The sequence below is a fragment of the Eschrichtius robustus genome, chromosome 7, assembly GCF_028021215.1.
Source record: "Eschrichtius robustus isolate mEscRob2 chromosome 7, mEscRob2.pri, whole genome shotgun sequence".
Classification (NCBI taxonomy): domain Eukaryota; kingdom Metazoa; phylum Chordata; class Mammalia; order Artiodactyla; family Eschrichtiidae; genus Eschrichtius; species Eschrichtius robustus.
Genome location: NC_090830.1, coordinates 90,311,286 through 90,328,311, shown reverse-complemented (window position 1 = coordinate 90,328,311; position 17,026 = coordinate 90,311,286). Strand labels below are relative to the sequence as shown.

The 17,026-nt window shown below is 39.0% G+C and overlaps 1 protein-coding gene across 1 annotated transcript in view; it reads left to right on the top strand.

Moving 5' to 3' along the window:
- Nucleotides 1-17,026, top strand: part of PTPN20 (protein tyrosine phosphatase non-receptor type 20) — a 92,705-nt gene that overhangs the window by 44,997 nt on the left and 30,682 nt on the right. Inside the window, 4 exon segments of the mRNA XM_068547890.1 lie at nucleotides 777-867; nucleotides 10,910-11,240; nucleotides 12,127-12,130; nucleotides 15,073-15,288. Coding sequence (XP_068403991.1) covers nucleotides 777-867; nucleotides 10,910-11,240; nucleotides 12,127-12,130; nucleotides 15,073-15,288 — 642 coding nt within the window.

Sequence of the window (17,026 nt, the reverse complement as noted above, 5' to 3'; positions counted from 1 at the left end):
TTTCCTTTCACACACACAAATTTCCATGTGACTAACTTCTGATGACTCAGGAAGGCTCAGTTCAAGAGCTACTTTCTTTCTAGGAGCTTTCCTTCCCGTCCCTTCAGGTACAATCTAGTGCTGTCATTTATACTAGTGTCTCTCTACATTGATCACACGGCCACCTCTCTAACTGCTGTTAACTTCTTAAGGATAAGGCCATTTTCAGATTCATCTTTGTATTTCAATATCTAGAACAGTGATAAGCACATACTAAATATTCAATTAATGTTGAATTCACAGTTGGTAGAGAAAGTTTTTTGAAAAGAATTCTTTAGTGTCATAGCTATAATTTCTTCATGGGGCAAGGAGTAAATTGTGAGACTTTATATTTTTGTTTATATATTTTGTTGCTGTTATTTTATTATTTTTGTTTATAAAATGATAGATTTAAGGGTAGGTCCTAAGAAGGAAATATTCTGTATTCGTTGTTTTTTTTTTATTTTTAATGAAAAAGAAAAAATCTTGAAGTTCAAGGAAAAAAGTATCTCCAGAGAGTTGAACATTTCCTTATCAAGCAACTTGTTGATTGACATCTCAAATTTAAGATATTTTATATAGGACTTTTCCAATGGGGCTCTGACTTCTCTACTTACCATACAACTCGTTTAACATCAGGACATGTCATGAAGGGACTTAAGCATTATGAACACTACACAAAAACAAATTTGTTCTTTTCTTTTTTTTTTTTTTTTTCTTATAGTAAATACATGACTTATATTTCTTACCTTTTAAAGGCTTTAGAACTTAAGAATCTTTCGGCTGTGTTCCACTCTGGGAATGAACTACACAACAGAGACAAAAACAGATACCGAGATATTCTTCCATGTAAGCTAACAATGGTTTTAATTATTTTCCTATTTACATTTGTGAAAAGGTAAAAAGTGGGTTGTATGACTTTCAGTATTAGCCATTTTGACCTGTGACCATGATGAAGAGCTCTGGTAGCTAGCAGTGGATGACCTGGGCATATTCTTGAATATGCTAGAACATGATGAAGGTCAAGTCTTCTATCCCAGGTAAATCTTCTAGTCACTGTCACAGGGCTGTTTTCATAAGTCCTTCAACCTTGTTCTTATGTATTGCTACTTCTCAGGCCATGAACCATCTAAAACATAAAGTCTAATAGTCTGAGGCATCTGCCACTTTTGATACCCCAAGCCCTTACCACCTTCCCTGGCCATTTTGTTTAGACACACAAATACAATGGAACTATTTATATTCATTGTCCTGGATATGAAAGCTGTCAAGCTACCCTCCAACAAGAGTCTGCCCTTTGATTGTTGCCAAAGGGTTACACATAGCTTTCCTGTGCTGGGTAAAGCTAGTGCTGCACCCCTCCCCACCCAGTTGCAGATTTGTCTGTCTCAGACCATCCACAGAGCAGACACAAAACAACACCATTTTACTCTTAGGCTGGAAATCTCATTTTTATGCCTCACATTCCTTTCAAAGTCAGAAATTTTCCAAATTAAATTACCATTTTTCTTCCTACAATGTGACCTTCCTCCTTTAACCACTCATTTGTCCAAGCCAGACAACTTCGAGTCACCTGCAGTATCCAAAATGGTCACAAAGTCCTTCTGCTTCTACCTTCTTAATACCTCTGGAGTTCTCCCCCATCTCTTGATTCCCACTGCTGCTAACTTAGATGGAGCCTGCTTTATCTCTTAGCTAGTCTCTGTCTTCACTGCCTCCACTCCTATCTACTCACAGCAGCTACTGAAGTGACTTCCCTAAAATGTGAATCAGATCACGTTACCCTCCTTTTAAAGCTCTTCTTTGGTTGTCTGTTACTATCATGGTAAAGTTCTTTAGCATGGCATAAATTTCACCTCTCTAGCTTCAGCTCTCCCACCGAACTTTTTTTGGTTTCTGGGATTCATCCTTCTCTTTCTCTTGTCCCCAAGCCTTTGAATCTGAAGTTCTTGCAAGAACCACCCATCCTTCCTTCTTTGCTGAGGTAATTCCTGCTGTCTTTCAGAGCTAGCTTGGCCATACTTCCCTTATTTTTCTCAAAGCTAGGTTTGGTGTTTCTCTAATAGTCTCATACTGTCTTGTGACTACCCTTCCCCACTTACTGAACTGTATTTTAATTATCTGTTTACATTCCTGTGTCTCCTATTAGACTTGAGGTGGTTGTCATAAAAATCAGAGTAGAACACAGTGACTGCTATCATTGGATAAATACATTCATGTTTAGTTGGTTCGTTCAGATCTAAAATAACTTTATGGTTAAAAAAGTAATAAGTACCTTTCCAAGATAGTTAAAATAATTTATTACGCTATCTTCTGTGGGGAGAGTGTGCAGAAGTGCATTGATGAATATTTCTGAAATCGGGGTGATAAACCATTATTAGACAGTTTAAGAGATAATGCCAACAATTTGGTGCCACTCCAAGAGGTCAAAGGTCCCAATTATATAATTATATCTCTGTCTCTACATATGGGCCATACCACATGTCAGGTTCTATGACTCCTGGCCCAATACTTTTTCTGTTACTTGTCTTTAGGTCAGGGTATACTCAGAACTAACTAATAATGATAGTGACTTAGACTTCTAGTAGTTTTCCACTTTTCAGAGCACATTTACACATGTCTCATTGAGTTCTTTCTACAATCACATGAGGAGGGCAGAGCAGATGTTAATATCTGAATTTAAGGATGCAAGTCAATAAGGAAAGGATAATCTTTCAACAGATATTCTGAACAACTGCATATTCGTATACCAAAAAATTAACTGTGACCCTTACCTCGCACCTTATATAAAAATTTACTCAAAGTAGATCATAAGCCTAAGTATAGGAGTTAAAACCATAAAACTTCTCAAGAAAACCAGAGAGAAAATTTTAGTGTCCTTGGATTTGGCAAAGTTTTTCTTAATAGGACACAAAAACCTTGAACTGTAAAACAAAAAAACAAATTGGACTTCATCAAATAAAAAAAAAAAAAAAACCTATATTGCTCCTCAACACACTGTCATGGGAATGAAAGGCAAGCAACAGACTGGTAGAAAAATACAGTCAAAACATTTATCTGACAAATGACTTGTATTTAGAATATAGAAAGAGTTCCTGTAATTGATAAGAGGACAAATAGCCCAATATTAAGTGAGCAAAAGATTTGAGCAGCTACTTCACCAAAGAAGATATACGAGTGACAAATATATGGAAAATATGCTCAAATCATTAATCATTGGGAAAACGCAAATTAAAACTATAATAAGATATCATTTCATAGCCCACTCTAATGGAAGAGAGTTTAACAGTTCCTTATAAAATTACACGTATACCTACCATATGACTCAGCATGTATTTGTGAAGGACTTAGATCAGTGCTGGGCACACTTAAACCTATCACAGAGGAGATTAGGAGATTAGGACACTCAAAAGGCACCAGGGATGCATGGGCACAGAGGGAATGTGAGGCCACGTGAGAACACAGCAAGAAGGTAGTTGGCTACAAGCCAAGGAGAGAGGTGTTAGAAGAAACTAACCCTGCTGACCCCTTGATCTTGGCCTTCCAGCCTCTAGAACTGTGAAAATAAATTTCTGTTGTTTAAGTCACCAGCCTGTGGTGTTTTGTTACGGGAGTCCTAGCAAACTAATGCACTGTATAATTCCATTTATATAATATTCTAGAAAATTCAAACTAATTTGTATTGACATAAATTTGATCAGTGGCTGCCTTGAGGGCAGGAGTGGAGCAAGATGGATAGATTACAAAGGGACATGAGAACATTTTAGCAGTGTTGGAGATGTTCAATTATCTTTATTGTAATGATGGTTTTATGGGTGCCCATGTGTGACAATTATACCTCAATACACTGTTGAAAAAGGTGGTTTGTGAGTGCGAAAAGTATATTACACTTTTTATATTTTGTACGGTTTACCATTATAATATAGATAGCTAGAAAAATATAAGCTTTCTAAGGGAGAGATTCAACAAGCATCCATACATTAGCGAAGTCTCTGTTTCTATTACTATCACCACCACCAATAATAATAATGGTAATAGTAGTAGCAATTGTTGTTTTTGTAATATCTTTATATGTATCCTGCACTAAGTCCTTCATAGGTAGTAACTCATCTAATCTTCACCACAACCCTATGATGTTGGTACTCTTAGTATCTTTGTTTTACTAAAAGGCTAAAATAAATGACTTTCCTGCACCTCAAATAGGAGACAGACTGGGATTCAAACCTAGGCTTACCCACTCTACAATAGTGCTTCTCTATATTAATTCTTTTTCCAGACTGCTAATAGGTTTTCCTGTGAGGTATATTATTTTCTACTTCAAAAAATCATTCTTAACACTTAAATGATCCATTCTCAGTCATTCTTTATGTAGATATACAACTATATTTTGCAAGGCTTGTTGTCCTATACTGTTTCATTTTCTGTCTTCCCTTAATCTGAGGTCTCTGTTCTGATTAATTAGTTGTTTGGTTAGAGATGGGCTAAGTAGTTAATGTGTTATCAAACTCTGCCTATCTGCAGCTATCTCCTGTTTTTAAATCCTGATAAATGAATCTTTGGTGATTTTAGGATTGTGGGGTTTCAGTCCTTTTCTCTCAGTCTTCTCTGGGTGTTACTCCACTGTCCTCCAGCTTGCAGTGTTTTAGATGAGAAATATAATGATAATCTGATTCTTATTCTTCTATAAGAAACATTTTTTTTCATTCTGAAACCTTAAAACATTTTTTTTCCCCCCTGGAATTCAGGAATGTTACCAGGTGTATTTCATTTCATTGGTCTTACCTACAACTTATAGAACCTTTTAATCTGCAGACTCGATCTTCTTTTAGGTGTAGGAAGGTTTCTTCAGTTATTTAGTAATTGCTCTTTCTCAATCTACTCTTTTTTCTTTTTCTGGAGCTCCTATGATTTATAGGGTTGGTCTCCTGAATCTATCTTCTAAGGCTTATATCTATTACCTATTTCTTTACTTCTGCCTCTTTGTAGTCTTTGCATGTACTTTTTCTTTCTCTCTCTAGTTTGTATTCTTATTTTCTTTCTTTCATTTGGTATTCTAGGGAATTAATTTAAGTTTCAAGAAAGACCTTCCTCCTTCAGATCATCTACTAAAATTTTTAGCTTATGTGATGATTTATTTTATGTGTCAACTTGGCTAGGCCACAGTACCCAGATATTGGTCAAACACTAGTCTAGATGTTGTTGTAAAGATATTTTTAGATTAACATTTAACCAGTAGACTTTGAGTAAAGCAGATTCCCCTCCATAATACAGATGAGCTTCATTTAATCAGTTGAAGGCTTTAAGAGAAAAAAATTGAGGTCCCCCGAGGAAGAAGCTATTCTGTCTCCAGACTGCTTTTGGACTCAAGACTGTACCAGCAACTCTTCTCTGGATCTCCGACCTGACAGCCTGCCCTGCAAATTGCAGACTGGCTAGCCCCCATAGTAATGTGAGCCAATTCCTTAAAGTAAATCTCTTTTACTGTGTATATATAGCCAATTGATTCTGTTTCCGTAGAGAACACTGACTAATACAAATTTTGGAACCAAGAGTGGTTCTAGAGGAATAGAATCTTAAGGATAGGTTTTATGAATTAGTTCCCTAATTTGACAAAATTTAAAGGCATTAATGACTTTATTTCTAGTAGTAAAGAGAGCACTGGTAATTCATGGTGTGATATGGCAATAGAGATACACAAAATCTCACCACTGGATATTCCTACTCAAATACTTATAAGAGGCAAGGTTCTAGATAACTGTGTATTTAATACCTTAGAGTATTTTTGTCAAACTAACAAGTATAATGAGATTGGCTGGTTGCTGCTAATTGCACTGGACAAAGTAGGGAAAGAAAGGGTTTCAAATTTCTGGCTCAAGCACCACATAAATGACCTGAAAGTTTTATGTCTGCCCTGAAAGAAACCCCTATCTCCTATAGTCATGGAACTGAGACCTCTGAAAATCTAACCCAGAGTCTCATGTGCAAATGGCTAAAATACAATGGAAATTGAATTCCCAACCTTGCAGGGTGTTTGCTGTTAAAGTGATGGCACTGAGTGAGAAGGAATGTGATCCTGAAAATTGGAACAGAAACATATGGGAAGATCCTGGTGAAGATGCACACATCAAATCCCTAAACTCTGAAGAATCTTCTTTGCCAGTGCTACTGATACTGGCACTAATGTGACACTAATTTCAGGAGACCCAAAGCATCACTGTGGTCTACCAGTTAGTGGTGCTTATGGAGGTCAGATAATTAATGGAGTTTTAGCTCAGGTCCATTTCACAGTGGGTCCAGTGGGTGCTGACCCACTATGGTTATTTCTCCAGTTCTAGAATACATTATTGGACTAAATATACTCAGCAACTGGCAGCATCCCTACATTGGTTCCCTGACCTGTGGAGTGAGGGCTAATATGGCGGAAAAGGCCAAGTGGAAGCCACTAGATCTGCTTCTACCTAGGAAAATAGTAAACTAAATGCAATCCTGCATTCTTGGAGATAATACAGAGATTAGTGCCACCTTCAAGGACTTAAAGGATGCAGGGGTGGTGATTCCCACCACATCCCCACTCAACTCACCTGTTTGACCTATGCAGAAAACAGATAGATTTTAGAGAATGACAGTGGATTATTGTAAGCTTAAGCAGGTGGTGACTCCAAGTGCAACTGCTGTACCAGATGCGATTTCATTGCTTTAGAAAATCAGCACATCCCCTGGTACCTGGTGTGTACCTGTTGATCTGGCTAATGCTTTCTCTCCATACCTGTTAGTAAAGACCAAAAGAAACAGTTTGCTTTCAGCTGGCAAGGCCAGTGGTACATCTTTACTGTTCTACCTCAGGGAAATATCAACTCTCCATCCCTATGTCATAGTTCACAGGGATCTTGATCACCTTTCCATTACTTAATATTATCACAGTGGTCCATTATATTGATGACATCATGCTGATTGAACCTAGTGAGCAAGAAGTAGCAACTGATTGCTCTAGACTTACAGGTAAGACATTTGTGTGTCACAGAGTGGGAAATTAATCAAAAAATTCAGTGGCCTTCTACTTCAGTGAAACTTCTAGAGGTCCAGTGGTGTGGGGCATGTCAGAATCATCCTTTCTAAGGTGAAGGATAAGATTTGCATCTGACCCCTTCTACAGCCAAAAGAGGCACAGTGCCTAGTGGTCCTCTTTGAACTTTGGAGGCAACATATTCCTCATTTGGGTGTGCTACTCTGGCCCATTTACCAAGAGACTCAAAAGCTGCTAGTTTTGAGTGGGGCCCAGAACAAGAGAAAGCTCTGCCACAGGTCTAGGCTGCTGTGCAAGCTGCTTTGCCACTTGGGCCACAGGATCCAGTAGATGCAATGTCAGTGGAAGATAAGGATACTGTTTGAAGCCTTTGTCAGGCCCTTATAGATGAATCACAGCTCATGCCCATGGGATTTTGGAGTAAAGCCTTGCCAGTCTCTGTGTATAACAACTACTCTACTCTTGAGAGCTGTTCCTTTTGAGAAACAGCTTTTGACCTGCTACTGGGCCTTAGTAGAGACTGAACACTTAACCATGAGCCTGAAAGTCGGGCGTGCACAGCAGCATTCCATCATCAAATGGAAGTGGTATATACAAGGTCGGGCTTGAGCAGGCTCTGAAGGTACAAATAAGTTACATGAAGTGGCCAAAATGCCCATGGTCCCCTCTCCTGCTACATTACCTTCTCTTTCTCAGCCTGTACCTGTGGCTTCATGACAAGTTCCCTATGATCAATTGACTGAGGAAGAGAAAACTGGGACCTGGTTTACAGATGGTTCTGTACCATACGCAGGCACCACCTGGAAGTGGACAGCAGCTGCACTACAATGCCATTTTGGGGACATGCCTGAAGGACAGTAGTGAAGGGAAATCTTCCCCGTTGGTAGAACTTTGAGCAGTGCGCTTGCTTGTTCATTTTGCTTGGAAGCAGAAATGGCCAGAGGTACAAATCTTTACTAATTCATGGCCTATAGCCAATTGTTTAGCTGGATGGTCAAGGACTTGGAAGAAACATAACTGGAAAATTGGTCACAAGGAAATCTGGGAGAGAGAAATGTGTATAGATCTCTCTGAAAGGGCCAAAAACATGAATATATTTGTGTCCTTTGTGAATGCTCATCAAAGGGTGATTTAAGAAGAGGTTTTAATAATCAAGTGGATAGGATGACCTATTCTGTAGATACTGGTCAGCCTCTTTCCCAGCCACTCCTGTCATTACCCAGTGGATTTATGAACAAAGTAGGCATGCTGGCAGGAGTAGAAGCTATGCATGGGCTCCTCATCAACATGGACTTCCACTCACCAAGGCTGGCCTTGCTATGGCCACTGCTGAGTGCCCAATCTGCCAGCAGCAGAGACCAACACTGAGGCCCCAATATGGCGCCATTTCCCAGGGTGATCAGCCAGCTAGCTACTTGATGGCAGGTTGACTACATTGGACTGCTTCTGTCATAGAAAGAACGGTGCTTTTTTTCATACTAAAATAGACACTAGATATGGATTTGCCTTCCTCGCATACAAGCTTCTACCAGATCTACCATCTGGACTTGCAGGATGCCTTATCCACCATCATGGTAGTCCACACAGCCTTGCTTCTGATCAGGGAACTCACTTGGAGGCAAATTATTTGTGGCAGTGGGCTCATGATCATCTCTTACTATCTCCTTTTTGAGGGGAACTTTTCTCCTATGACTACTTATTTCTTTCTTGCTAAATACAGGCATACCTGGTTTTATAGCCCTACACTTTATTGTACTTTGCAGATACTGTGTTTTTTACAAATTGAAAGTTTGTGGCAACCCTCTGTTGAGCACATTTTTCCAACAGCATGGCCTCACTTCATGTCTCTGTGTCACATTTTGGTAATTTTCGCGATATGTCAAACTTTTTCATTATGATTATGTTTTTTATAGTGATATGATCAGTGATCTTTGATGTTACTGTTGCAAAAAGATTACAACTTGCTGCAGGCTCAGATGATGGTTAGCATTTTTTAGCAGTAAAGTATTTTTTAATTAAAATACGTATATTGTTTTATAGACATAATGTTATTGCACATTTAGTAGACTACAGTATAGTATAAACATTTGTATGCACTGGGGAACAAAAAAATTCATGTGACTCGCTTATTGTGATAGTACCTTTATTGTGGTGGTCTGGAACCAAACCCACTGTATCTCTGAGGTATGCCTGTGTTCCATAGTTTGTTTCTGAAACTCCTTCCTTTTATATATTCTTTCTATGTGCTCTGCATCCTTTAGTATTTTAATAATTATTGTCATTTTTTTCACTTTTTTTTTTTTTTTTTTGAGTTCTGCGGAAATTCCTTAAGCTGGTTTTCTAAATCACTAATTTGTTTTTCTGTTCGCTTCTCATTTTAGGGATTTTAATTGAGTAATTGTGGTTTTTATTTGAAAGCAAGCTTTTATTACTTTAGATTGTTTCATTTTTACATGTTAAATCTCCCTTTTGAAAATAAAAAATTATTTTCTTCTGCAAAATGGTACATATTCACTATAAAAATTTAGATAATAGTCACTGCTAGCATTTTGATGAATACTTGCCAGGTTTTGAATCATATGTTTATATATGATATATATGTATACATACATACATATGATGAAAGATCTCACTTTAATGCTCTTTTACCTCCTTTATAATTTAATAATATAACAAATTTATGTCAATAAACAGATATACATCATTCTTTTAAATAATAAAATAATGTTTGCTCAAATTTCATTTAAAATACAAATAGGAGTTTTTAAAGTATTCTTCTCTCTTATAGAAAGGAAGACATTTGCTGTGATTTCTCAGAATTATATACTTTTGTGAAGTACTAGATATCTTTATATATCTAGTGATTGTTTTTTCTATTTATTCATATTTACAAGGAGAGATTTATGTTTGCTATTTTGGAATTTGAGAAAGGTTCTGTCAGAAATTGTGTAAGCCCTCTTCAGTGATCTTGGTCATAGTGTTTTTGGGAGATAAGTGGGTCGCATGACCTTGAGTAATGGAGAGGAACTATTGGTGAGACCACTGCATGGCAGGGAAGGACCCTCCTTTTATTCTCTCTGTGGGAGCAGTGGAGGAACCAGAGCTCCAGATGTCTGTGTAAAGTGAAGAGAGTTCCTGGGCCAGTGGAGTTTATTAGTGAGCCAAGTAGTTGGATTTTCCCCTCTCCTGTTTGTTATAATAGTCCATGTTGGACGAGTCTCATGTTACTTGGAGCAAATCCCCTTTGTAGCATCGTTTTGCCACAATACCTTTGATTAGCATGCCACTTCACCACGTGAAGGCTGGGAATGGACATAAAAGATGGCTGCCTTGTGTGGGGGGCATTGGTAGAATTACAGTAATCCTGGGATTTGTATCTGCTCAAGTACCCCAATCTTTTGTTTTTTTTTCTCCCTCCTGGCTCTGCTGCTCTGGGCTTGCAAGTTTTCCGGATTTGTAGGAGAATGTCATTCATTCACTTGCTCCCTCAGAGGCCTCCTCCTTTGCTGTGTTCAGTCACAGGCTAGGAGGTACCTCCCTTGGCCTATTCCTACCTGTGCCATATGTAACAGAAATCTCTCAAAATGTCTGGATACCAATGGCATCCTTCTCTGTTCAGAAACTGAATTTTTAAAAAACTACCTTAACCTAATTGTATATTTCTTAGGTCATGCCAGTAGGTTTTGGGGAGGGAAGAATTTAAATTCATGGACTGAAATAACCCTTTGAAAAGAAATTCCTGTGCCATCTTCTCTGTTGGTCAAAGAGATAAATGGATTTACCTGTGTGAAAGGGTTTCATGAAATCTGGGTGTATTGCATCTCTTGCTTTTCCTTTGTCTGCCCTATGTTTCTGCGTTTGTAATAGATGATTCAACACGTGTTCCTCTTGGAGAAAACAAGGACTACATCAATGCTAGTTATATTAAAATAGTCAATTCTGGAGAAGAGTATTATTATATTGCTACTCAAGGACCACTGCCAACTACCACAAATGACTTTTGGCAAATGGTTTTGGAAAATAACTCTAATGTTATTGTCATGATAACCAGAGAGGTAGAAGGTGGAGTTATCAAATGCCACCATTACTGGCCCGTTTCTATGAAGAAACCTTTGGAACTGAAAAATTGTCATATCTTCCTGGAGAACTACCAGATACTTCAGTATTTTGTCATTCGAATATTTCAAGTTGTCAAGAAGTCCCGTAAGTTAAAAAAAATCAGTGTTAGATATATATATTTCATTATATAAGCACACGTGTCAGGACGAGAAGTTAGGAGTAAGATGGGACATAGCTGGGGATACTTTTTAAAGTAACTTGTTTTTACTTCTCCCTGGCACCAGAAACTAAGACAACACCAATTCTACTTCTGCCTAACCAAACTCTGACTGGAGAGATGAAAAAATTGAAAAGGGGAGTTGGGGCAGTTGAGAGTGAGTGTTGGAAGTTGCCTAATCCTGGGATGTACTTCGGCTGCTTCTGCTGAGAGTGACAGATATGTATGGAGTCCTTAAGATCTCCTGATAATCACTGTGCCAGGCACTGTTGCTCCTTGCTGAGTAGCAAAGAGTTCGGCGCGCTCACTGGTACCTCCAGTTACTGTGCTCAATGAATGTGGTAATATTGAGATTTGTATGGGGTGCTTTGGGAGCTCAGAAGGGAAGTACTTAGCTCTCCTTGGGCTTGGGGGGAAGATTTGCTAGAGGAGGTGACATCTGGATTGAGAATTACCCAAAGGAGAAAGCTGGAAAGAGGAAGTAGATGATCAAGGTATAAAATAGCATGGGATGTGTATAGAGAGATACAAGTAGTTAAGTGTTTCTGGAATGTAAATGTTCAATGCCAGGGAGTAATGAGAGGTGAGATGAGGCTATAGAAAATAAATAGAGAAAGCCAGAACATGAAATGTCTTGGATTTCAGCTAGGAACATGAACTTCATTATGAAGATAATTGGGAGACATTGAACAATTTTAGTAAGAAGAGTCCATGATCAACTAGGGCAGTTAACAGTTAGATAGAAAGCAAAGACTTTGGTGTTATTCAGATAAAATTGGCAGACTTTATGTGACTTGTGACTTATAAGGAGTGTTCAAAAATTATGCTGTCAAATGCGATAGCCACATTTGGCTATTTTATATTTAAATTATTTAAACTTACATAAAATAACAACTTCAGTTCCTCATTTGTAGTATCCACACTTCTAGTATTTAATCACATGTTACTAGTGGCTACCATATGGGCAGCAAAGATATAGAGCATTTTCATCATTGTAGAAAGTTCTATTGGGAAGTATTGGTCTAGAATAATTCATTTCTTGCTCTAACAGACTCAGAAAGTAGAAAAGGAATGATTTATAGGAGAAAGTGATGTTACATTGCTCTAAGTGGATTTGATTAGCAGGTAGGTGATACATGGGTTCTATAGGAGTGAAGGGGATGGGAGTTAAACTGGAAACTTGAAAAGAGTGATGAGATTTGTAGTCATCATCAAAGAAGTTGATTGGAGCACAGGCAATGATCAGGAAAAGGGTTGCTGGAGGTGCTGAGGTTGAAACCCATAATTTGCAATAACAGTAAAATATGCAACTATGTGATTAATTTTTTCCTAACCATGGGATTCCTGACCACAGGTTATGAGACTTACCCAGGGAGGGATGTTGCTTAGTATATGTGGCAGGATTCAAAGGATGAAAGGAGTTGACAGTTTGGTAGGAGAATGATTTAGATAATCAGCCATGAAGTCTAAATTTAGGGAGATGGATGGAATCAGGGGCTAGGAGGAAATGGAGGACAACAAGGACAGGAGAGCTCCATTTAGTCGCATTGTTGGAGTTGAAGTGAAGCACAAATGAGGTGGTAGCATAAGAGCTTCTGCTCAGAAAATGATGTTGGAATCTAAGAACTGGAAGATTTTTGATATTGGACATTATAGGTGATGGTGAGTCCAAGGAATGATCACATTGTGAGGACTAGAAGAAAGAAATGGTCTCCTCTGCAAGAGAGAAATAAAAATGTGAGGTTAGAGTGTCTGTTTGGCTGTTGAGATCCCAAATTTGCCCGGTCAGAATCTGTGGTAGGGTGATAGCGATGAGAAGATGAAGCTGAGAGGTATGAAACTCAAAAGGAAGAGAGGTTTTTGTACAAAGAGAAGGAATAATGAATTGGAAATAGCATTGGGCAGCAAGGGGTATGCAACCTAATCTCTAGGCTCTGTGGTACCTGGAGTACAGGAAAATAGGTGGCCTTGATTAGAGAGGGCTGCAGAGTGCAGTGCCCATGGGAGGCAAGGCCAGGAAGTGGAAGAAGCATTTAGGGAAGTGATGATGGTTTCCACGAGTTTACTGTGGGATGGGGGCCTGAGTGCAAAGGGAGATGTTGAAGAGATAGAGAAGTGGGGAGGGAGGGGAAAAGATAGAATTGAAGAGCATGAGGATCGGAGCATAGAGTGGTGTGACCATGGAGGCCAAGAATAGTAATAATGGCTGACATTGATGGAGAGCTTGCTGGCTGTGTGCTAGGCCCTGTGCTTGCTCTCTGCACCTGAGGATTTGCCTGATCCTTCACTCTCCTAAGACTTGTTGATTCCCTCCTATTAACCAAGTATTGTGCCAGATGCTGGAGATAGAAAACAGACACAGTCTCAACTCTCAGAGTGCTTACAGTCTAGTGGGGAAGGAAAACACCAGTTCCAAATGACATGTGATACATGCTATGGCAGGAGAAGGACAGCATGCTTGGAGAATATAGGCCAGTTGGGAGGCCCAGAGGAATGATCTGTCTGCAAGGATTCAAATGCTCGGTTCCACTTGTGCACCCTTGACAAGGGCGTCTAGGATGGTGACCTTTGGGCTGAGGCCCACAAGCCTCAAAACCATGGGGTTGCTGTTTGGAGAATCTGCATCATGGCACTGTGTCAGGAAACCAGTGAGGCCCACCTTCGTGCAGGTTCTCAGTGGTCAACAGTGCATGAAAGATTTAATCCCTAAAATATGTGATGGAGTGAGAGCTATCCTCAATTTGGTGCCTTCACAAGATTTTCAAGTATCGTTTTCCTCATCCAATTTCATGTACCGATGATTCAAAATTGAGGTTTTCTTTTTGGAACGTAGGAAAATTGTATTTCTATTTGGAACGTAGAAAAAAGTGGTGCATTAGGGAGAAGCAGAGGAGCAGTGAGAAACCCTTCCTGAGTTTTTTTCACAAGGGTGCCCAGTGAAGTAAAATGAGGGCTCCACATTGGGGAAAGGGTGAACCCTCTGGAAAGGATGATCGGTAAACTCGAAGTGCTTTATCTGTCAACACTGAGGAGAGTTCCGTGGCTCCGCTTTCAGGGGGTTCAGCACAAGAGTGGGGACCAAAGTCTACTCACATGGTCATTAACTGCCCTGTCCTCATCACCAGAGGAGGTTGTCCCCCACCAAATCCCGGTTAAGCAACTTGACAGCACTTACTGTTTTAATTAAATTTAGTATCATAATATTTAAGCCAAGATCGATTGCTTTTCTATCTTATTCCTAACATGTTAGCTCATCTTTCATCCTAAGTGTTTTGGATTCTTGGTTTGTTTGGACTCTTCTACATTCTCATGGTGCAGAAGAAAGATGGTAGAGTTAGATTTGGGAGGACTACATTATTGTCCCAGCTCTAAACATATGAGCCTTCTGACCTAGCATACATCTATCAGTCAATCAAATTCTTACTTTTTTATCTGTAACCTGAGGATATCACAGTGCTTGCCTCCCCAGGGTTGATGTGAGGATTAAATGAGATAATGTGTGTGAAGTCCTTAGCACAGTACCTGGCACAGAGTAAGGGCTAAATTCCTGTCACCTGTTAGTATTTTTATTTTTATTATCCTATTACCATATAGCAATTATTATTAACTATTTCTGGCATATTAGAAATTAAAAGAAGATCTCTACTATAAGACGTTGATAAACCTCTCCTCTCTCTCTGCCTTCCTCTCTCTCCCTCCCTCCTTCTCTCTCTTTCCCTTTCTCCCTCTCTCCCTCCCCACCCCACCCCCACAGACTGGAGCTAGTCACTTTGTAAAACACTTGCAGTTCACCAAGTGGCCAGACCATGGCACTCCTGCCTCAGCAGAAGGTTTTATAAAGTATGTTCGTTATGTGAGGAAGAGCCACCTTACAGGACCCATCATTGTTCACTGCAGTGCTGGCGTGGGCCGGACAGGGGTGTTCCTATGTGTGGATGTTGTGTTCTGTGCCATTGAAAAGAACTTTTCAGTAAGTGTGTGAATTAAGCAGATAAACTGATGCTGTTAGTAAACACTATACTTTTAACAGCCTTCTAATAGCTGAAGACTGATATTTGGCCTTCAAGAGCAACTGAGTAAATAGAGAGCCTGTGAGCTTTGGATACCTGCTTCGCACTTAACTGCTGCAGGTTCTTGGAGGTGGTTGTGAGGATTAGAGTACACAATGCAAATGAATGGCTTCGGACAGTGTCTGGAGCGTGGTAGGTGCATCGTAAACATGAGTTCATTTTCCTTTTCTTTCCCTCCACCCACACATACAGTTTTTAGAATCTTGTTAGAGAATGTTGATGATGTGTGCCTATTTTTAATGAACAGAAATACATGCATGTGAGCACATTGGGAAAAAAAAGTAGACTTCAGAGTTAATGAGAGGTCCCTGGGTTTGACTGCCAGTTTTGCCACACATTTTAGATTTTGGTGACTTTCTGCAAATTGCTCATCTTCTCTGAAACTTAGTTTTCTCATATGTAAAATAAGGATAATAATATTGTTGGGTTTGAGTCAACCATTAACAATTCTTTATTTTCCTCCTAAATTTGGAACCAGCTAAGGGATAAACACAAGAATTAGACATATGGTGATTCTACTGTGATCTTTATTACTGATTAATTAGGGAATGTGACTTTAGATCTGTGCCCCAAAAGGCCTACTTTTACTGAACTGCTTTCCTGTGCTGCAGAAGTGAGGAGGGGAAGACATTTGTTTAGTTAGCAGGCACTGTGGGGTTGGGGGGAAAGCGGCTCTCACCATGCCCACAAGGAATATGAAAATCCACACCTCAGTCATAGACAACAGGGGCTACGAGGCATTTGTCCTGGTAGGCAAATTTTGCAGAGTTATCTTGTTATCAGAACAAATGTTAAATCTCTGCTGTCTTAGGCATTATGTAGTTATACCCCAACAGTGACAAACTCTCCCTTGTGATAGCAAATTGGCTGCATGGGTTCTACAACTCTCCATTCTAAGGTAGTATTACGTCAGGGGTAGAAAAATGTCCTCTCCCAGAAACTCCCTGGAGGACAGAGGGAGTTTCTTTTTCTCAGAAGCTTGAGCCAATATCTCCTAGCATTTCACTGTTTCCGCTTCAGTTATAGCCCTTTCCCTAAACTGATCACTGTGGGAGATGCGGGTCCATTAAGGTCTGTCAGGACTACTCCAGGCCATACGGCTGAGAATGAGAGAGGAATGGTTTTCCAAAGCAAACTGAGAGTTTTGTTTTGTTGTTTTTAACAAAGAATGAATATAAACCGGGTGGTAAAAAAATGACAAATGTCCCAAAAATGATGAAAATTTAAGTAGTATGAATCTGTTACCTGTTCCTATAATTAATGTTGTTTTATCCTTTTAACAGAAAACGCATTAGCATAATTTTTATTTTATATATTCTTCATCATAATTACTTTGTTTATATTTGTTCTTATTTTATATTTCTTATAGAAACTGTAACAACTATAAGTATTGTATTTTGTGATTCTGAGGAGCACTTTTTTCCCCCAACATTATACCTTCTTTAAACTCAAAATGTGTTTTATGATAAGTCATCTGTCAGCTTAATTGACAGTGTTTTTCTTAGCAGTATGTAAAATAGTGATGTATTTTACAATTAAGGATGCTTAGATTCGATGGAAAATAGTGGTTCAAAAAAAGGAAATGCATCCATTGTTGCCTTATTGGCTTTTCATAGAGCCTTGAGCTGTCAAATGTTC